This window comes from Narcine bancroftii, chromosome 4 (assembly GCF_036971445.1).
Source record: "Narcine bancroftii isolate sNarBan1 chromosome 4, sNarBan1.hap1, whole genome shotgun sequence".
NCBI classification, from domain to species: Eukaryota; Metazoa; Chordata; class Chondrichthyes; order Torpediniformes; family Narcinidae; genus Narcine; species Narcine bancroftii.
Genome location: NC_091472.1, coordinates 306,684,318 through 306,707,672, shown reverse-complemented (window position 1 = coordinate 306,707,672; position 23,355 = coordinate 306,684,318). Strand labels below are relative to the sequence as shown.

Genomic DNA, 23,355 nt, shown 5'->3' with positions numbered 1-23,355 from the left:
TCCATCAGGAAACACAAATTTGCTTATAAAGGAGACCCATATATTCAAGTTACCTTTCTGCGCGATAAGACAGAATTCTTCTTGAAGTTTAGTAAAATCTGCAGAGGAATCTTGGAACTCTGCAAGTGGACTTGGTGGTATTGGATATTCTCCAGCGTCAGCGGATAGATTGGGATTGGAAGAGTGCAGACGATGTGGAGACACAGTGGCGCTGGAAGGAAGCTGCAAATATAAATAAGTTAGCTTTGTAATCCATTCAACAGCATTTCGTCCAGAAAACGGAGACAATTACAAAAAACTCGTTCATGATTTTATGATCTATACTTGATTGTCAATGTTTAGAAAAACAATTAGGCTGTGTATTATGGCTGGACATTTTCATTGCTTTATACCCGTCACAATCAGCCTCAGAGCCATTTATTTTAATGTTTTTTTTAGTTTAGAGACCCTTCTGGCCCATGTGACCAATTAACCTACCAACCTCATAGGTCTTTGGAATGTGGGAGGAAACCCATGTAGACAAGAGGGGAATGTACAAACAGAAAGCAACAAATTCGAACTCAGGCCAGCGTAATGCTAATTACCACTCAAACAATGCTGGTGATGAAGGACTTGGGAGTCTCTCAGAGGGTTGAAATAGCACTTCTCTTCTTAAAATATCTTTATCGACTTCTTTTTAAACAATAAAAAGTTGAATACAATTACAAAGTGTGCTACAAGATCAGAAAAAAATGTTACACGAGTACAAGTTTCAAAGCATAATCAAGGTAATAAAATAGAACATAAAAAAAATGAGAAAAAATAAATACATTTCAAAACCTCTTCCCTGAAACAAGGTTGAAGATTAACATTCATAAATCCAAATGGCATAATCTTAAAGAGGGACAACACAATTCTCCCTTCTGCCATCTGGCAGTAGGTACCATAGCATTCTGGCCCTTACATCCAGAGTGGGAAATAGCTTTTTTTCCCTAAGCCATCAGGCTCCTGATCTCCCAGCACAGATGTGAAAAGTGTACTGTGGACTTTCAGTGTATACATCTTAGTGTTACAGAGTTCTGTGTTGTGTATTGGGTTATGTGCTGTGTGGTTCTATGTTAAAAAGTGACAGTTTGCCTTTGAGAGTCAAAGTGAAGGTGGACTGCTGAGAGTGAGAGAGAGTGGGAGAAGGACTGGGAATGTGCAAAAGATGATCTAGAGATTTCTGGACTTGGAAGACAAACCATGGCTGGGTATGGCTGTGGAGTGGAAGGAGGCCCAAGCAGAGTCATTGTCTGGGAGGCAGTTTGGAATGTTGGGCATTTTAAAAGGGAGGAACATTCCAAAGGCAGCCAGAAGGATCTGGACCAAGCCATTGTTCTTCTCTCTGCAACACAACCACTTCAAATTTTGTGCTCTCTCCCTCTAAAAGATCTTTTGGCTTCAGTTTACCAAACAAACTGAATTTTGTTTATGATCTTTACTTCGATTGTAATCAAAGTTTTGTGAGTCTTATGTGTTTTGTGTCTAAGTTTTTTTCTGTGGGCAGGAGGGAAATATAACTTAGACTTTGATTACATATGTTATATTTAGGCTGGGGAATTTATTAGCTTTACACTGTTATAGAAATTTGTATATTAACCAGTGGGTATTGTTATAAAAGGGGGGTTTTGAATTAAAGTTTGAAGGTGATTTTTTTGTTAATAAAGTAATTGTTCATCTTTACCCCTGTATGATATGCCTTCTTTGTGGTTGCTAGTTTGATCTTGTAACATTAGTAACTTAATGTTTTAACTGCTTTCCTAACTTATATCTAGGTAAATAGCTCTGTGGTTCTGGAGAAATGAACGATAAACAAAGTTGACTTGGCAATGCCAAGATTTCAGATTAACATTAAATCTTAAGTTTGAGGTGGTAGTTGATGAATTAACCCATATCATTTGAATTTAGTAAGGCATTGCTTAAGGTGGGATGTGAGTGGGAAGGAAAGGATGAGAATCACTGCTCGAGTCCCAATTGTTACTAAAATATTTCGCTTGAGAGAAATTGTCACTGGCCCATTTCCTTTGGAGTAGTGAAACCGTGCAAATAGGTGCAATTAAAACAGTGGTTTTCAAACTTTTCCTTTCCACCCACAAACCACCCTAAGCAATTCCTTACAAATCACAGACCACCCACCTATTGCATAGGAAATACTTAAAGTGAGTGGAAAGACAAAGGTTGAGAACCACTGATCTAAAGGCATTGGGATGGTTCTACTACTTCTGCAACTTAAAGCAATAAACATGCTTGGTGAATTTCTCGGAATTCATCTGCCACTGTTCCCAGTCCAGAGTAACCTGAACATCAATGGTACCAAGAGAAGAAGCATGATTATAGGAAAGCCCGATGTCACATTATATACTTGAAAGGAAAGATGTCAGTCATATAATGATATTGACAAGGAAAGGCAATGTTTCCATAAGATTAACACAGACCTTAGGGGACAAGGCTGAGGGTTTCCAGGACAGACGCAATTCTTTAAAATGAGGATCTTGATGACATCAACTAGAAATTCTGCTTTGGTTGGGGGAAGGTGCAGCATGCTAACTACAACTGAAAATCTAGACAAGAATACTCCTATCTGTTTGTTCTTGTCCTTGGGACATGTTCTGGAAAATTTAATGACTGAACATCAGAAGCAGGTGAATGAAAGGACCTGTATTATACTTCTTTTTTCACCTATTTATTATTATTCACACTTGATTACAGGTCACTGTTTGGTCTATTGAGCTCAGGATTATATTATAAAGATGCCACTGTCCCCCACACCCTGTGTCTTTCTGCTGGGGTACAATGTTAGCAATTTTGCATTTAACAGACTGAAAATCCAAATGTAGTGACCTGGCCACAGTAAATGGAATAAGGGAAGTACTGATGCACTTCCATTGATTATTGTAATCTATGAATGGGCCCCACATCTCATCAAATTGAAACTTTACATCTTTAATGTTGTTTCTAATTTTCTCCAATCTTAAACAAGACATAACATCATGTAACCACTGGTCATGAGTAGGTGGAGAATTATCTTTCCATTTCATTAGAATTGCTCGTCTAGATGAAAGCTAAAATTCTCTATTGGGTTAAGTCAAGAATATAATTCTCTTCTCAAGAAAAACCAAACAAAGCAATGAAATGGATGGTTCTAATTTGATCTTTTGAATCATTGATAAAGTTTGAACAATATCTTTCCAAAATTAGGGCACTCCCAGAACATATGAATTAATGAAGTGTCAAAGATTTTTCACTTATCACATAGTGGATCGACATCCGTTAAAAAACTAGATAATTGACTTTGGACATGTGTATTCTGTGCACCACCTTAAATTGTAATAAACAATGTCGTGAACAAAATGAGGATTCATTAATCAAGTTAAGAGTGAAAATCCAATCTTGGTCTGAAAATTATTGTGTTCCCAGTCATTCTTAATCCCAGTCATTCTTAATCCTAGTCATTGAGGCTGTTCTTATATCTAATAAATTATTATAAATAATTGATATTAATCCACGCTGGGAGAACTGCAAATCGAAAAGTAAATCAATAATTTTTTTCCCCAGAAATATGAGGAAGATTAGAAAGCTTGGATTGAACAAAATGCCTAACTTGAAAATATCTACAAAAATGTCTATCTGGAAGTTTAAATTTAGTTTTCAATTGTTCAAAAGAAACAAAATTCTTTTGAATACCTAATATATACCATTCTTTAAAACCTGAATCAAACAAAGGTCAAAAAAGATGGTCATCCATTATAGGACTGACAAGAGAAAAAAAACTATTATAGGGCTATTCTATCCAATAATTCTATGGCCGTGTTTCTGCTGCATGCGAGTCTCCTCCTCCTGTCTGCACAAAATTCAATTCCAGTCACAACACCTTGATGAAGCAGCCTATGCTTGCAAGCAACAAAACACCATTCAGCCATGAGCTGATAAATAGCACATAATATCTGCGGCTTAGAAGCAGCAGGCAATAATAACTGTCTCACCACCAGACCTTATCATTACCATTGCTGATTATCCCACCATCAACATCCAGGGGTCATCGGTGACCACATGCTTTATGGGCAAGCCACATAAATACTCTGGGTACAAAGGCAAGTCAGAGGATTAGTACAGTATCCTGTGGCAAGTTTATCCTCATCTGACATTGTAAATATTTCCCCTCCCCCCCTCCATCAACAAGGCACAAGTCAGGAGCAAGAGGGAATACCCTGGTTGAAAGTAGCTTCAAGATGCAGGCCAAAGCAGCCTACTTGATTGGCACTCAACAAAACATACTAAACTTGCATTCCTGCCACTACTGGCAAATACGATTGAAATGTGTACCATTTACTTTGGCTATGTAGGAATGTATTGCCTTTTACCTTGTGCATTGTGGAATACTTAAGTTTTGCTGCGGTGAAATATTTCGCTGACATGGGAGGTGAAACCTGATGAATTTAGCCTTGGGGTTACCTGGAATGCAAACAACCACCGTCCTGAATGCCTTATTTGGGATAACGAACTTTGCAGGTTGCTGATCTCATCTAATCTGGGGGGTAACTGAAACTGGATGAAGCAATCTCTTACAAAACAATGATGTTTCACTAAAACTTGTTAACTGCTGCCCTATTATATCTGAACTTCATTTAAAGCCTATTGAATCCTGTATTGAGAGAGAGAGAACAGCTCCCAGATTGATAGCAGTCCCTGCTAGCAGCCTGTGTTCTCTCCACCTTAAAGTGTGAGCAATAAATGACTTGTTAACTTTACCCTGTGTCCACCCTCGTTTTCAGTTTTAACACCGACAGCGCCTCCCAAACATATAGACATTTCCAACTCCCTCTTGTCAACTTGCTGGTTTAAATGCCATCCTGAACAAAAACAATAATTTCCTAAGCATTGTCAATGCCTTAAAGATACAATTCCATTACACAGTGAGGTGTGCATGGTTCAAGACAAGTTCAACCCGCAAAGGACCTGGAAAAAAAATTGAGTGGCAGCAAAACTACACCTCAAGAATTTGTCAGTTGTCGATGAATTCCAAATGCTTCTGCATGTCCTTGATGTTTGGAAACATTCAGAATTGTTGTTTTTTTTTAAGTTTCATATTTGAACTAAATCACTAAACAACATTTAGTTAACAATTAAATAAAAAAAGTGCAAGTTAATTCAGTTACTCTTTTCTATGACTGCTTCATTTAATTGAAGTGAGTGGCCTTAATCTGGCACAAACTCAGAATACAGATTTCCCAGTGTAATGCAACATAATATTTTGCTTTAGGATTCTATGTGAAGTCCAATGTGGGAACCAGAAGATTTAGAATTTGAGCATTTATTCAATCTTCCTGATATTGACGAACAAGAGTTTACAATGGAATTTCTTGGCATTGCAAACATAAATCTCAACTATATTGTCAGAAATTGGAAAAGAGTACCAACAAGAACAAAAAAAAATTTGGTTTGCATCAAAATTCACACTTGAAAATTGGATTTAACCGATGATATCATTTTACCACATGCTGCTTAACACTTATGAGATAAAAAATTTTACAAACCCTGAAAGTGATAGTTGAATATTGCAATGCCTTACTTGCCAGACAACACATTAAATGTCACTATCCCAGGTCATTAAATACCAGACCTGTCCATAGCCAATATCACCCTACAGTTGGTCTCCTAAAGCTAGCTTACAATTGGTCACCTGGGGTCACATGAACCAGTACCTGGATCAGGACATAATTGCAATGGTCACTTCCCTCTGGGTACAGAAATGGCTCACTAACCCCAAGAAGACAGAGGGCCCTAGCCAAATAATCCTGTTCCTGGAGATACAATGGCCAGCAGACCTGGGGGAGATACCCGACAAAGCTAGGAACAAAATCCTCACCACTACAATTCCCACATCCATGGGGGAGGTACTGCAGTTTGTAGGGTTAATAAGAAACTGGCACCACACATCTCACACATCACCATGATTCTGTGCCCCTTGTACAATGCTTCCTGGAAGAAGGCAGTGTTTCGTTGGGTCCCGTACCCGACCAGTAGGCAGCCTTCAAGGCAGTGAAGAAGGCAGTAGAGCAGGCTCTCCCGTTAACACCCAAATAGAGTGAAGTGCCTTTTGAGCTGCAGATTTCCACTACTATCAAAGTGGCCAAGTAGAGCCTGTGGCAGATGTTGTAGGGGTTTGGGACAAAAACTTTCCCCAAGGCTATGACCCAAAACAGCTCCTTCAAATGGCAGCTACTGGGCATTCCTGGACACTGAGCAGCAGACAGCCACCGGGTCCATCATAACGTGACCGTAATTTCCAATGATGGGGCGGTGGGTCGTCTGCTGGCGCGACCCACAAGGGGGGCTGTGCCCAATGGTCCTCCGTCGTAAAGTGATAATGGTACATCACAGACCAAGCCAAGCAAGGTCACGATGGGGTGAGCCACCAGCGCAATCAAGTCATAGCCCTACCTGAAAGTGATGGCCCCAAGTGCGAGATCCTCACCATTGACTCCTCACCTATACAGTGGGATTGACCCTTCGACGACCTGACCCCTGAGGAGAAGCAGCAGGTCTGCTTCACTAATGATTCCAGCCACTGGAGAGGTGGCAAACAATAGTGAAAGGCTTCTCTTCTCTATTCTGCCACAGGTAAGATCTTCTCCCAGATTTGGAAAGCAGGGTCCAGCCAATTGGCTGAGATGTCTGTAACTCTGCCGTTCCAAGAAGCCACTGGGCCCGTTGGGATCTACAATGACTCTTGGGCCATAGTGGATTGGGTGCCTCAGTGAGCTGAACTGAGAGATATACAGGTGACCACACTGGTGTCTCTTCCCCTGAAAACTCATTGTGGCGGGGGGGGGGGGGGGGGGGGGGAAGAGAGAGAGAGTGAGAGAGAGAGAACAAGTACTGGTGGACAATTAAGGTACACCATGTAGATGCCTACACCTTCTGGGTGACCATTCATAATGCTGTGGAAGTTAGAGCAGACCAGATTTGTGCTGAGTGCTCAGACCATTATCAGCTGTTAGCTGTGGGCACCTGAGGGTGGATGAGTCCCGGCGATGGGCAGAGGATTGAGAGATAGTCTTAACCCATGACAAGGTCAAGGCAGTGATTGCCAGTTGCCCAACTTGCTGATATATCAAACTCAGGCTTGGCCAGCAGGTGCCCCAGGGCACATTAGGAAAGACATGGGAATCGGACCGATATTGTAGTCACAGACCAAGAAACACATTGTGGGTTGCATTACTGGGGGAACCAGAAATAACCTGTCTGAACACACAACGACCAACCTGCAGAGAGCGAGTTTATCATCCTGCTTCATAGGAAGGCCAAGCAGTGAATGCTGGCAGCTGTGATGACGATGCTGGGGATCCAAAATACCTTCCACTTTGCTAAGAAATATATATTTTATAACTAAAAATTATAATTCGCCCCCAAGATGGCGGCTCCTATGATCAGCAGCTGCCATTAGGGTTTGGAGACTCTGGGGAAGCATAGGACTGGTGTAGCGCACCAGTAAACAGGGAGACTGCCCCCCCTCCCCAACAGTGTAAGAAGGAGAAGCAGAGGAGACAACCCACAGGATGGTGACCATGGCAGCAGACCAGTGAGTAGGTCAGAGGCTGAAGAACCCGCAGGCAGTGAGTGGGCTGCTAGCAACTCAAGGCGAGGAACCCGTGCAGGCTGTGGGCTGCTGGCGACTGCAGTCGAGGGATTCACACCGGGCTGAGGACTGCTGAAGACTGGCTGAAGGAGCACCGGGTATCGGAACTGGGATGTGAGAGGGTGCAAGGGCACTGAAGGGTTTCTGATCGCGTCGGAGGTTCAGATCTGGAGTTTGGGCTGCTGATCACTTGGACTGGATCGGTTATGGCTGCATGGGTTACAACAGCCCTGAAGGCAAATCCTTGGACACGTGGTGGATTCTCTTTCTCCGAATGTAAGGGATGTTTCAGGCAGTATCTGCCAAGGGCAAATCTGTCTACCTTAGGGCAGACGAAAACTAATTTTATGTAAAATTGCATTGCCCTTATTACATGACAATAAATTGAATCTTGAATCCTCGTATTTCCCTGCATATAATTGGCCAATATCAATATCCCAGCTCTTAGAGTGATACCCCAACTAGTGAGCAAGAGCAAGGAATATCCGAGTAGACAATTTAATCACCATTGCTCCAACCTATCAGTGGGACAAAGCGAGTGCGAGTAGGAACTGTATCCAGGAACGGCCAATGGACAACGAAGGTAGATGCTCCCTGGACATGGATATGCAGCCACCAGGTCTACCCATGGCTCCTTATGAGATGGTACAGCTGCTGGTGACTGGGGGATATACTCACCTCAACAACCTGGGGCTGCACCCAGCCTGCAGGGGGCAGTGTGGCAAGAGAGCCATTACTGAATGGTGACGTTCTCCCAGTATGGCATTGCTTGATTGTCCCGAGATATAATACACATGGTCACTGTGAAAAGGATGCTGACCAATGAGATTGCTGTGGTACTTCGACACAGAGGATGTATTAAACATAGAAACATATAAGATAGGAGCAGGAGTAGGTCATTCGAACCTTCGAGCCTGCTCCGCCATTCAACGAGATCATGGCTGATCTTAAAGTCCAGTACCCAGTCCGCGCCTTCTCTCCGTAACCTTTAATACCCTTAGACTGAAGAAATATATCTAATTCCCTCTTAAATATATTTAATGAACCTGCCTCTACTGCCCTCTGTGGCAATGAATTCCACAGATTCACCACCCTCTGGGTAAAGAAATTCCTCCTCATCTCGGTCCTAAATGGTTTGCCTATTATCCTCAAACCATGGCCCCGGGTTCTGGATTTTCCCATCCTTGGAAACATCCCATCTGCATCCATTCTGTCCAGTCCTGCCAGAATTTTATATGTCTCTATGAGATCCCCTCTCAATCTTCTAAACTCCAGTGAGTACAATTCCAAATTGTGCAATCTTTCCTCATAAGTCATTCCTGCCATTCCAGGTATCAGCCTGGTGAATCGCCTCTGCACTCCCTCCATTGCAAGAACATCCTTCCTTAGATAAGGTGACCAAAACTGCACACAATACTCCAGGTGGGGTCTCACCAAGGCCCTGTACAGCTGCAGTAAGGTATCCATTGTTCCTATACTCAAACCCTCTTGATATGAAGGCCAACATACCATTTGCCTTTTTAACCGCCTGCTGTACCTGCAGGCTCACCTTCAGAGACTGATGTACAAGTACCCCTAGGTCTCTCCGCACTTCCCCATCTCTTAATCTATTGCCATTCAAATAGTAATCTGCCCTCCGGTTTGTATTACCAAAGTGGATAACCTCACATTTATCCACATTGTAGTGCATTTGCCATGTATCTGCCCAGTCCCTCAATTTATCCAAATCACACTGGAGCTTCCTGACCCCCTCTTCCGTGCACACAACCCCTCCTAGCTTAGTGTCATCTGCAAATTTGGAGATATTACATCCAATCCCCTCATCCAGATCATTAATGTAAATTGTGAACAGCTGGGGTCCCAGTACAGATCCCTGTGGCACCCCACTGGTCACCGCCTGCCACTCAGAAAACGAGCCATTTATCCCAACTCTCTGTCTTCTACCTGCCAGCCAGTTCTCAATCCACATCAATACTTTGCCCCCAATCCCATGAGCCTTGATTTTGTAAGCCAGTCGTTTATGCGGGACCTTATCGAAGGCCTTTTGGAAGTCCAGGTACACCACATCCACTGGCTCTCCCCCATCTATTTTACCTGTCACCATCTCAAAGAATTCCAATAGATTTGTCAAGCACGATTTACCTTTTGTAAATCCATGTTGACTCCGTCCGATCCCTTCTCTGCTAGTCATATGCTCCGCTATTACATCCTTAATAATGGATTCCATCATTTTGCCCACTACTGATGTAAGGCTCACAGGCCGATAATTCCCCGCTTTTTCTCTATCCCCCTTTTTAAATAGTGGGGTAACATTAGCTACCCTCCAATCCATGGGTACTGATCCTGAGTCTATCGAGTGCTGGAAAATAATTCTTAAAGCATCTGCTATCTGAATGGCCACTTCCTTGAGTACCCTAGGATGTAGATTATCAGACCCTTGGGATTTATCTGCCTTCAATCCCATCAATTTCCCCAAGACCATTCGTTAGAGATACTGATTTCTTTCAGTTCCTCCCTTGCATTAGTCTCTATGTTTCCCAACATCCTTGGGAGGTTATTTGTATCCTCTCTTGTAAAAACAGAACCAAAGTAAGAATTTAATTGGTCTGCCATTTCCTTATTCCCCATTATATATTCCCCTGATTCTGACTGCAAAGGACCTACTCTGGATTTCACCAATCTTTTCCTCTTGACATATTTATAAAAGCTTTTGCAGTCGGATTTTAACTTGAGTGGCAGCTGAACTGTCAGCTGTTTGGGTGGTGGCAAAAATCGAAGGCCCTTGGTCTACCTGGTTGCCTTTGAAGGTAACAGCACAGGTACGTTGCCCTTGCATTTAGACAAAATCGAGGTAACATCACTCACTTGGCCGACTAAATACGAGAGTTGGGGAACAAAATTAAATGAGCCAGGGACCAGATCCTTGGCTGCAACACACCATGGAGTGACTGGTGGCCGCTTGAGCAGTAAGAAGTTGGTAGGCCCTGTGATCCATTGGGCAACAACTATCGGGCTCCAAATACTGGATGTAATTCTACTTTGTTATGTTGAAGGGCATCCCCACGTTTATATTAGCCTATGGGTTGAATGTCACAGCGTGCAACCTTTGAGAGGTGAAATGCAACATGGAGAGTCACTTTACTGGTCGCCCAAGAAGAGGTCACAGGTCAGTGCCCCTGTGCCATTGAATGTCAGACCCACCCACAGCTGATACCACCTTCCATCTAAAGTCACCTTACAATTGGTCACCCGGGGTCACATGAACCAGTGCCTGGGTCAGCCCCCAGGTGCTGGGTTTAAAACCTAACCTGTGTTCCAGCCATTCTATTTCTTCTTTGTCCTCTCGCTGAAGTAACTACCTGAGCCACTCTGGGGAATCATGAACAGTGCTGGAGAACTAATTGCAAGGTGTGCAGATGGGTAAGGGCTCCCTCAAAGGGAATTTGTTAAATAGCTGCTGTAAGTTGAGTGCCATGCCTGCTTGTCAGAGGAGGGTGGCAGGTATTGTTTGTTTTAACCCTGTGTAGTTGAGATTGTAGACAAGTTAACGTAGTTGCACGCTGTGACATTCAACCCATAGGCTAATATAAACCTGGGGATGCCCTTCAACATAACAAAGTAGAATTACATCCGGTATTTGGAGCCCGATAGTTGTTGCCCAATGGATCACAGGGCCTACCAATTTGTTGCCCAATGGATCACAGGGCCTACCAATTTGTTGCCCAATGGATCACAGGGCCTACCAATTTCTTACTGCTCGCATCTCCTGTTGCATATTCATTTCCTGTGGCAAAGTTCCCAGTTTAATACTACCACGAGTCCAGGGCTGTCACTCTCTGAGCTTGTACCCCAAAGGAAGTACAGGTACATGATCCTCTATCCGGAACCCTTGGGGGACAGTGTGTTCCAAATTTAGGATTTTTCTGGATTTCGGAAAGCCAGATTTAAGCCCATCCGATTGTGCTGCCGTATCCACCCCTTCCAGTCACGCTGCCGGTCTCCACCCCCCCCCCCCCGCCCGTCCGACTCGTGTGCCGGTCTCCCCCCTCGCCCACCCGACTCGCACTGCCGTCTCTCTCCCCGCTTGCCGGATTTTGGAGCTCTCCGGATTTTAGATGTCCGGATAAAGGATTGAGTACCTGTATAACAAATTGATTTTACTGGAGAACGGTGGCAATCTGTGAAGACTGGAGAACAAAAGGCATCATTCTGACCAGACCTGTCTAACAACCAACAGCATTGTTGATATGAGCAATCTACCTGAAGCTGCATTTTTCCATCTTTGCTGGCACTTTTTGTTCTCCATCTTCTGGTGACACGCTTGTCCTTCTTTGTAATATCGATGCAATTAGGCTATGTTGAAAAGAAAAGGCACTAGCTGTCAATTCCCATCGTAAAAGACACATGTGGAGTAGCTGATATCCAGACTGACAGCGTCTGCCTAAACCATCCCCTTCCCTACCAAGAGAACACATAATAAAATGCAGGAAATGATTTGAAAGCTGTAATCTAATTTCATCCTGATAACTGTTAGTCAGTTCAAGCTTTGCTTTTGTGTTCAATGACATCACCTTAATTCCTCCCCCATTTAATTACAGACATGATCTTAATACTCTGTATTTTGTATTCCAAATTTAGCACCCTTCCTTGCAAAGCAGGCCGATTTAGTTCACAGTAGCTAACTGGCTGCAAGCAAATTTGCATGCTTTGATTAAAGCAATTATACATAAACAGCAAAATACAGACTTACTACAGGGTTAATTGTATCTGATTTCAAGTATTTCATGAGTTTCAAAAGCAGTCAATTGAAATCTCTCAAGGTTACACAAAACACAGAAATGACATAATTTTAAGACTAAAACTACACTTTAAGACCATCTTTTGTGAATGCACTCAATGACCACAGTTGGGATAACATTTCTGAACGCATTAAGGAGCACACAACTACATTATAATTCAGTTGTGGGAATACCTCATTTTTGTAACAAATCTCCCTGCTTAGCAAGGCTTCAAACATTTTCAAATAAAATGGGCTTTTTTTGTTAATCTGCAAGATATTGGAAACCTGAAATAAAAACAGAATTTTCCAGCATTTTCTTTTTTTTAAACTAAGAATATATTAATGTTAGGATTAAATTATACATTGTCTTTTTACAAAAATATTAAATGCACTTAGCTCCCTGAAGGTTCCACATCCTGAAGGTTTCCTAATTTTGTAAAGTGTTACCTTTCCGTCACAAAATTAACATTGTAAGAAAAGTGAACATTACACCATACCTGCATGTCACTGAAATTTGGAGCTGACTGTGTTCTTTGTAGAATTTCCAGATTTTGTAATAGTTTGCCGAGCTCAACTAGACTTGATTGGCAATGTGCAAGGTCTACGGAACCAAAACAAGTGAAACCTTCTTAATATATTCGCGTTCAGGTACAGTAACGCAGATTATGACTTCGTTATTGTCTTACTACCTTTTGCACACTTATTCATCTCCTCAGATTCCAGCAACCATGCTGCAACTTTGGTTTGACTGTTGCTATAGGATGTGGGTAGACTTGTGCTGCACGGAATAGAGGGCTGCCGTGTGAAATTGTTCTGCTGGGGCTATGGGTACATAAAAAGAACCAAACAATCAGGCATATTCAACATATGAGGAAAGTGACAAACCTTCTAGATATTGATTCAAAAATGGTAAATTGCAGAGATGCAAATTACTCCATAAATGTAATTTCTTAAATCAGAGGTCTGTGTCTATTCATTTAAATTAATTGCTCATTTCATTTTAGTTTTCTAAAAACCCATCTCCTTTTTTTGCCTTGTCCATATTAATGCATCTCATTTCCCTTCACACAAATGTCTTTCACCAATCTCTTTTGTTTATTGCCTTCTTTCTCTGTTAATTTTTGATCAATACTTACTGGCTGTAAATTTTAATGACCTTTGCTTAAAAGTATCAGTCAGCAAAATATGTAGCCATAACAGTCTGTAATCAATTGATTTAAACAATAGTTCCGGTAAACAATACAAGGCAATTATATATTACTCAAGTTATTTACCTGCCCAACTTCATGTTGCAATATTTTTTCAAAGAATCAACTTTATCACACTCATAATGTCTAACACAAACTCTTCCTAAGGAATTGAAATTTCTAAAGAATTGCGGTGCATTTTAAAAAAAATCTATTAGAGTATGTTTCCGATTATCCAAAATGCTTGGGACCGGACCTATTTCGGTTAAGCGGATTTTTCGGATATTCGGGAAGTTTTTCTAAAGCACCCCAGTAGCATCAGGAGAATACTTGTATCTGCTGTCGCCGAACCCCAACACCTCCACGCACAGATGCTGATCCCCCGACACCGCCCCGCCACCATCGCCAATTCTGCCCGTAAGCCTGAGGTCCCCGCTCCTGCCTGGTAGTCAGGGGTCTCATCTCCCCTTTAAATGGTAGAAGATTGCACAGGTATTATCCGCAAGAAACCACACTGAAAGGGTATTTAACAGAGGGATCAACTCGGGCGGTTGGGGGATGAGAGGGGTATTCAATTCAAATTCTGAGAATGTCACAATGCAATTTATTACAAAGTTGCAGTAAACTCGTGGCAAAAAAAAATGACAATTTGTAAATAAGTAATCATTGCTATCCTTTCCTTCAATATGTAACCTGTGGATGAAAATCTCCTTTGTAAAACGGATTCCCCGCAGCCCCACTTGAGCACAGTAGGTAAATTTTTTTCAACTTTTTTTTCCAAATTGTGACATAATGTCTCATCAGAAAAAAAACTTTTGGATATTCAGAATTTAAGTTGATTAATTTTTGGTTAATTAGAAATGTATTGTATACCCCTTTTTAAAAAGTACACAAAGCATTTTCATGCTTGACGCCGAAGAATGTTATTACAAAGAAGCTAGTCAGCTAGAAAAATGATAACATGAGCTATTAAGCCTTTGGTTCTTTTTAATAGCATTGCAATTAAAAGTGAAATAGTTGCGGCAGGGTCCTTTCTATCATTGAAGAGAATGTTGGATGTGTACATGGATATGAGGGGGTTGGAGGATATGGGCAGAGTGTGGGAAGGGGCTGGGGAATGGTTAGGGAGTGGAGTGGTTGATGCGAAATGGCATGGACTCGAAAGGCTGATATGGCCTAAATTGTCATATCTGTTTAAAAAGAAACATTCTCAATGTACAATATTAGAAATCCTACCATAAATAGTCTCCAATGGTTTAGCACTTTACCTCAAGAAAATATTGAAGAACCCCTTGCACGACTTTGGGCATTAATGGCGTGGTAAACGAGATAAATTGAGAATCATCTGTACGCCTTTGCATGTTTACTCTTTGCATCTGGTTGATAGCAGGATAAACTCAAGCCAACTCGTACACAAATAAATCTTTGTTCACCAAATCAAGAGTTTCACAATGACATGAGCAGTTTACAAATATTTGGCAAGGTTACCAGGGATGACAACACTTCTAACTAGCATCTTGTGTGCACGAGCAGAAGCTATACTGCCCAATGTCTGCAGCACTTCCATTTGTTATAACAGTGGATGAAATACTTTGCCACTTGATGGATTTTCCACAATCCTTTACGTTAAAATTCAACTTGACTTGATTGCATGTGAATCAGGGGCAAAGCAGGGACTTGTCAGAACTAGTGAATGGGGACTACAGAGTTACATCATGTTATTGGAGTGAAGAATAATTTGCCTGTGAACTACTTGGTTTTTATAGTGGAAGACTTTTAAAGCTTTACAGATTGGTCTTCAGTCTGATACTTAAGTTACAGCCATTTTATTTGCAAGAATGAAGGATGGTAACAGGTCGTGCATCTTGTTCGGGGGTGGCAGGTGGGGGAGAGGTTAATAGGCTGTGTGAAAGAATGCTTGAAAGGAAATAGACATGGTAATAGGATTGATAAGATTCCACTGTGAGCAGGCATCGACTTGATGGGGTGAATAGCCTTTCACTACAAATGAAAATGAAAGAATTAGGGTTATCTACCTCAGTAAAATCAATCAAGTAATGAATTTTCCTGCCCGTGGAAGTTAAAGCTATAATCACTCCAAAATTAACTACCCCAAGTATTACAATCACAAACTATTTCTTCATCAGATACAATTTGTTCTTCTCAGGGAGAGGGGGGCACATAGGTCAATAATTTTCTTAAAAACATTTCTGAAAACAGTAAGGAACACAGATCTATAAATGAGTACTTCAATTTGCTTTGAAAAGGAACAATCTTAAATGAAGCCTGCTGAGATTCACAGCATGCAATCTTTTCAGGTGCACAGAATATTATCTTTGCAACACATCAGTCAGGAATGGAATCAATGGATCTTTCCTGAGCATACCTTGGAAAACTCATCCACCTTGACCATCTCATCACAATAATTCAGAACAATTCCACAAAATTCTCATGGAACACAATTAATGGCCAAACAAATGTAATTAACAAATGTGAATTTTACAATGACATTTAGTAATCAATGTTTCAATTAGTTTTCAATTGTCAAATTTTTAGCTGGTATAAATCAATATGCAACAGCGAAATGCCACTTTTCCTGGGAAGTATTTGAAGTTTTTTCTGCATACATTAATATGGAACTAATATCTGAAATTTGACTGTGTTTACAAAAGTCTATTACATCAGTTAAAATATTCAGACAATTTGCTCAGTAATTGATCAGACAGTTCACCAGGGTTTAGCCAAGATAAAAATGGGGATTGGGGGAGGGGGGGGGGGAGAAACTGTACAAATTCGCTGCCTCAAATTGAAATCGTTCAGCAATCTCAAATGCTGATTTTGGGGTGAGGATCAGTCCTAAAGTTCAAAAAAAACTATCAGTCTTCAATGTGAAAATACAGGCGTCAATAACAACAGGTGACACCTGTGAAACGATATACCAATTAGCTCGCTGGGGAGTGGGAATGAAAGGATTTTAGGGAGGAGAGAACCCAAACGGAAGCTGTTGGTGATAAGGTCCACAGTAATTAAATCCCGCACACCTTATATTAAATTGCAGTGTCACTGCTTTAATTCATTTATCTTAACCAGTTTTGAAAGATTCCAGAAATAAATGTATGTGGTCCTACAGAGAGCTGCAATACAAGGTCCTTTCTCCACTGTGCCAAAGGAAAATTACGTCCATTCTTCTGACTGTGTAGCCATAAGCAAATTATTACATAGAGATATCAGCAAGCTTAACTGTATGTAAAACTAATGTTCACTTCAAAAATATCTTGTAGATAAAGCCCGTGAAAGAATAAGTTTAACGAATATGCTTAACAAAGGGTTAATGAATTGGGTGACATCCTGTTTTTTGCCAGCTTGTCTGCAGACACCACAACTATTGTAAAAACAAGGAATCCCCAACTGTGTGAAACCCCTGTGAAACTTGCATGGTCTCACACAGACCCTGCCTTGAGGTTGAGGATGATGGACTTTGTTCCTTTGATCTACTTATGGGCTCTCAAATGGCTTATGTCTAATCTTCGCTTTGAAAGATCTTCCACATTCAGGACAGGTCATTCCAGATCTTTGGTCATTGCTGCCTCTTCCCATTTGCTTCTCTTTTCTTCTAATTCTGCACATCTTTTGGCTTTGAAAGTAGCTGTTCCTTCTTGGATGATGGTTTGCCAGAGTTTCCTGTCCTTGGCAATGGTTTCCAAATTATTGATGTCGAAGTTACATTTCTTCATGTTGGAATATAAGACAACTTTGACTCTCTTCTGTTGTTCACCTCTTTTATGCCTGCCTTTGTTCATCTTCCACCCAAACATGACCGCTCCATCTTAGTTGGTTCTTGACATAGGCTTCAGTGCTTGTTTTTGCTTCATTTTGCACACTGATGTTAGTTCTTCCATCTTCCAAGCTGATATTTAACATGTTTCAAAGACAAGGCACTGATGGAACTTCATCTGAAGGCACTTGATGACATCTATATGCCGTCCAGGGTTCCGATATATTGGGATCACCACTGCTTTGGACACTAACATTTTGGTGTCCAAATGAAATGAAATTAAATGAATGAAATTTATTCTTCAAATAAGTTTCTGTAAGTGCTCACCTGCTAGATCCATATTTCCACAAATGTCACAAACTATAAAGCAAGAATTTGTATTCACAATTCATATATACCCACAAAGAAAGGAAAAGTGATGTTTTGAAATCAAGTACCAATTCCTTCCAAGTTTTTCTTTGGCTTGGCTTCACGGATGAAGATTTATGGAGGGGTATGTCCACATCTGCTGCAGGCTTGTTGGTGACTGACAAGTCCGATGCGGGACAGGCAGGCACGGTTGCAGCGGTAGCAAGGGAAAATTGGTGGGTTGGGGTTGGGTGTTTCCTCCTTTGTCTTTTGTCAGTGAGGTGGGCTCTGCGGTCTTCTTCAAAGGAGGTTGCTGCCCGCCGAACTGTGAGGCGCCAAGATGCACGGTTGGAGGCGAGATCAGCCCACTGGCGGTGGCCAATGTGGCAGGCACCAAGAGATTTCTTTAAGCAGTCCTTGTACCTCTTCTTTGGTGCAACTCTGTCACGGTGGCCAGTGGAGAGCTCGCCATATAACATGATCTTGGGAAGGCGATTGTCCTCCATTCTGGAGACGTGACCCACCCAGCGCAGTTGGGTCTTCCAAGTTATCCACTTATTTAACTACCAGCTGTTAAATTTGACTGGAACATACCTTGAAACAAATGATTTGTCCCAGTGATGAGACTTAGTAAATATTTGGGAAGAAGCTGTTACAATAACTGCCAAGAATTTACAAAAAGTTAAACTTTATGCTTACAATTGATTACAAAACAATATAGTGTTAGAATCAAGGTTTAGATCTGAAATATGGATATGGATTCTGAATTTATACAAACAAATAGATCATAGCTTCTTACTATTTTCACCAATTAGGAGCTACACAATTTGAACTAAAAGTAAAGATCCAACTAATGTCTTGTAATACTACATTTAGAATGTAGCATACAGGTAGTCCTCGACTTCCGACCTACACAAGTTGCGTCTGTGATGGGCCCAGAGGACCCCAAAACCCAGCAGCAATAGAAATTCAGCAAGACAAATGGTTACGTAAACAAAAGTTGCTTTTAATTATCTTTAAACATGGAAAAAGGATCAAACTCTAACTTATTACTATTAACTTAACCACCTTCTAATTCTAAGCGCACCTGTATGTAATGTGTGCGCAAATTCAGAAAAATTCTTTGATTCACAGTCCAATCTCACTTCTCATTCTTCCAAGTTCACCAGTATCAGGCATTTCTTATACTGTGCAAAGAATTTTTACATTTATGAATCTTCACCAGGTTTTGGTGCTTGAAAGGTAAATGGTTACCACTCAGGAAGGTTCTTGTCGGTTTTCAGAGAGAGAGATTTGTTGCTTGTTGGACACAAACTGATTCCATCTGATTAGCCACTTCAGTGTCTTGCCGAAGAAACACCCCCCCTCAAGAGTTTTCCAGATGATAACCTCTTTCTTTCAGGTCACCACAAGGTTCCTTTTCTGTTTCCCTTATCTCAGGCAAAACATTATACAGCCAGCCATCTCCTCTTGTGTGGACCACAAGGGCTTTGAATAGGCTGAACTAAGAACTCACAACCCATCTTCAAAATGGGGTATTTCCACAAGCTTGTCAGCTTGTCCTGTTCCAGTCCCAGCTGCTGCTGCTGAACTGTAGAACTGAATTCTCTCTCTCAAAGCAAACCACATGACCCTCTTAGGACAGCAAACTGCATTCAGACAGTCTGCGGCATCAGACCCAATCTTCTGAGTCCGTTCATCTGTTGCTTTCCAAAGCAATAATCCATTACTCCACAGCATATCCAATTTCCATTGTCTTTACAAATGCACTGGGGGCTTGGGCTGTCTGGTTTGAGCAGAGCTTTGGCATTTTAAATGAGATCTGTGTTGTGAAGTGTTTGTTTGTTTGTGACCTACACTAAAACAAACCCCACAATTTATCTCCTTTAAAACATATCTATATACAGTATAAAATATAACAATCTGTCACACATCCACTGGCACATATGACCAAAATTTTTTAAAAATCTTTATTAAAAGTACTGTACAAGTATGTATTTTGTATTAAAAGTACTGTATACAGTGGTCCCTGCTCCTGGCTGCAGCCCAAAGTCCCCTGTCCCCGCTCCCCGTAGCAGCCTGAAATCCCCATTAAAAGTTCATTTGTTGAATGTTGCATGACATCGGGCATGTGCGGAGGAGCGAATCTGACTTATAACCAATTAAATTTTCAATCAATTCCTCAGTCCACCTTACAGTCGTAAATCGAGGACTACCTGTACATGAAATTCTTTAACTTTTGTCTACTGTAAGGCAGGCAGACAGTCGCCACTTTGTCCAGCGCCCCTCGCTATTAGCTTTATTGGCCATCTTATTCGAAAATTCAACCAATATGTTACATAGACAACATAAATAAGATACAATTACACACCTTGACATCTAATACAGCAGTGGGTGGAGCTGGTGAAAGATCAGGTTTTGGTGGCGAAGGGAAAACATGAAGATTGGCATCCCTGGGTGATCTCACAATTTCATTCTGACGGTACAATCGATGATGGCGCAATTTTGTTACCCAAGCATCAAACACTTCCTGAGATTTTACCTGCATGTTAAAAAAAAAGTATCGGTAAATAAGCTTTCTTCTTTTTGCATACCTTTAAATAGTAAGTAGGTTTAGTTTCCTTTCTCTGTTTACAAACCTTTAGGTGATATATGTGTTCTTCTGTGTCTAAGTCTATCCGCTGGGTCCTCTTTTTGATTGACATGACGGACAACCCAACATCAATACTTCCATGAAGTTTCCCTTTCTGAATCTAATAGATAATGTTGGAAAGCAAAATTAGTGCAAGATTTTGTAGAAAACATAAGGATCTTGAGCAAACACAGATGCAGAGTAACTGGACATGAATGTTTCACACAACTGAAAATTCATTTCGTTACGGAGGCATATATAATTCTTGCAATTGGATCTTGACTGTGGAAAAAAAAAATCAGTCTTTTCCATTTTATGATGTTTACAAATAGTCATTTGGGTGATAAAGTTTGGCACTGTGTAAGTCTAATACTTTTGGTCTATCTTTATCTCACTAAATTTACCACCCACCCACCCCCTCCATCCAGCACAGCCACAAACCCCCCCCATCTAGCATCACTTCAATCTCCCCCATCCTGCACTGCTGCAAACCCCCCCCCCCCCCGAGACCCTTCTAGTTGGAGTGTCTCGGTTTTGCACAAATCTAAAAATCAGCGCAATTACTTATTCCACCACAGTTTCTACTATTCTATTATCCGAAAAATTCCGAATTTTGAAAAGTGTCTGGTCCGAAGGATTTCAGATAAAAGACTCTGTACCTGTACAATCAAAGAATGATGCGAGTTGCACATGATATACAAACCCCGATACCTCAGGGTGGTGTTAGATAATAAAGCGAAATATACCATCAAATAGTCACGGCACTTCCTACATTTGGTTCCACTGAAGTCAAGTTAAACTATTTTCAGAAAATGTGTACAATGCCCAGCTGAAACAAAATTGTGCCTTGGTGCCAGAAACCAAGCGTTGAATTCCTCACTGTTATGTTTAAATTACGCTCATTATCTTAGGAGATACAGCAATATGCAAAATACAAGATCCAATCAATTTCCAAATATGATTGGTCATACTTTCCAGTCATGTTTCATGAAATTTTGTTGAAATTAAACTGAAATAAGAGAGTGTAAAAATATGCCCATTTTAACCTACGGTGCTAACAAGCCAAGAGTAGAGAGTGTAAACTACAGGGTTCATTAACACCACTTTGCAGAGGTGACAGTGAAGCCTCAAACTGGAGTCTAACACCCTGTGGAAAGCATATTAGCTCACATCCCAGTTTCTCATCTAAATCTAGATGCTTCACTAACCTATTTGGTACCAGTGCGCTTTTTAGCTAAAATTTGTTTTTAAAACTTCCAACTGTCAATGCATGGTGTACAGATCCATGTAATTATTTTTAATTAATCATAAAAACGATCTGTAATATCCTTAGCCAATTCCGATCAACTTCTCCAGTGCATGAAGAAAAAGAACTTGAAATACTCAGTAGATCAGACAGCATTTGAGAAGTGACCTGCTCCAACAATGCTAAACTTCAGGTTAAAAAGCTCATTATGATGACGTTCTCATACACATTGCGCAATGTAAAGATGCCCTGAAAATTCTTCCTTGCGGTTGTCGAACAAGTAACAGAAAAACTGTAATAGTGAATTCATTTAACTAAATTAAAAGAGACATTTAATACACACGATAGTTAGAAATATTCACAGCAGCGCTCGTGCAAAAGTAGTGACTTGCAATAGTGCAGTCCTTTTGCAGGGTCAAAGCAGTCTGTGACTAGTGAACCAAAGGGATGTTCAAGAGTCTGATCGCTGTTGGAAAGAAATGGTTCTTGAACCTAGTGGTACTGGTTTTCAGGTTTCTGTGCCTTCTGCCCAAAGGTAAAGGTTCCATGATTGTCAGGCAACACTACATTTAGAGTGTAGCCCTACATGAAATTCTTTGACTTTTGTCCACCGTAAGACAGACAGAGAGTCGCCACTTTGTCCAATTCCCCTCACAGAAGCCTACAGCACCCTGGTGTTCCTAGGTGGGTCTCCTCTCCAAGTACTGACCAGGCCTCAGCCTGCTTAGCTTCCGAGATCAGCCTAATCTCAAGAGTATTCAGGCTAATTATCGCTGCAAGAAGAGGTGGTGTCTGGGGTGATGGGGGTCCTTTCTGATGCTGGCTGTCTCCTGAGGAAACGCCTCATATAGATATCTGTGATGAATGGTCCTGGCTACGTTCAGTACCTTCTGCATTTCTGAGCAGTTGCATTTCATAACAAGGCGGTGAAGCGACCGGCCAGTATATTTCCCATAGTGCATCTGCTGAAGTTTGGCAGAGTGTCTGAAAACATGCTTTACTGTCACCAGGGTGAGGACCTTAACTATTTCCTTCTTTCAATCTTGCTTCTTAGCAGCCTCTTGGTTAAAGATTAATCTGTAACGGCAGGTACACTGCTAACTGAAGGATCGCACAACCAAACGGGTTGAGTTCAGTGAGCAAAACTGATTTATTGCAGGCTGCCTGGCTGGCCTTATACTCCCAGCCTGGACCTGGCTGAGAACCATGCTGGGGGGCCCTGACGTCACCGGGACATCATGTGGGTCCCCAAGCGCGGGCTTCTGAGCCCATTGCCGAGGTCAGGAGGAAACCCCCAACGGCGCCATTTTGGCTGGCTGCCCCGCCGCGTGCATGACAAGCTGGGCCGGTTCGCCTGCCTAATGGCGTACCGCCACAAATCCAATATTGCGTTCCTTCCTCCTGCCCCAAATCGCTTCAACTTCCATACAAAACAAAAATCCTATTGTTCTTCATTACACTTATTTGTGCCCACAAATGGTCAACACTACAAATCCCAGCTTTCTTTAAAAAAAAATTAGATTGTATTACAAATACAAAAATCACCTTGGCAGTATGCTCAAAGACCTTATTTTGTAACATATACCGATTATTTCCTTATTCCCCCTTCAGTTGTTCAAATATACTCAAGGAGATATGATCAACATCTTACTCTCTCTAACTCTTAATTTCTTCCCACTGGTCAATAGTGCTTGGAGAAAACCGTGAAATACCGTGGCAATGACCAA

At 41.4% G+C, this 23,355-nt stretch overlaps 1 protein-coding gene across 7 annotated transcripts in view; it reads right to left on the bottom strand.

Moving 5' to 3' along the window:
• osbpl6 (oxysterol binding protein-like 6) overlaps positions 1 to 23,355 on the bottom strand; it is a 135,583-nt gene that overhangs the window by 50,486 nt on the left and 61,742 nt on the right. For 6 of the 7 annotated variants that reach the window (XM_069935832.1, XM_069935833.1, XM_069935829.1 and 3 more), the window contains exons 5-10: positions 20,390 to 20,503; positions 20,122 to 20,292; positions 13,130 to 13,262; positions 12,938 to 13,041; positions 11,921 to 12,013; positions 54 to 222 (exon numbers count right to left, since the gene is read on the bottom strand). In XM_069935832.1, coding sequence (XP_069791933.1) covers positions 54 to 222; positions 11,921 to 12,013; positions 12,938 to 13,041; positions 13,130 to 13,262; positions 20,122 to 20,292; positions 20,390 to 20,503 — 784 coding nt within the window. The remainder of the gene's footprint in view (positions 1 to 53; positions 223 to 11,920; positions 12,014 to 12,937; positions 13,042 to 13,129; positions 13,263 to 20,121; positions 20,293 to 20,389; positions 20,504 to 23,355) is intronic. The other variant, XM_069935835.1, reaches the window with a different exon arrangement.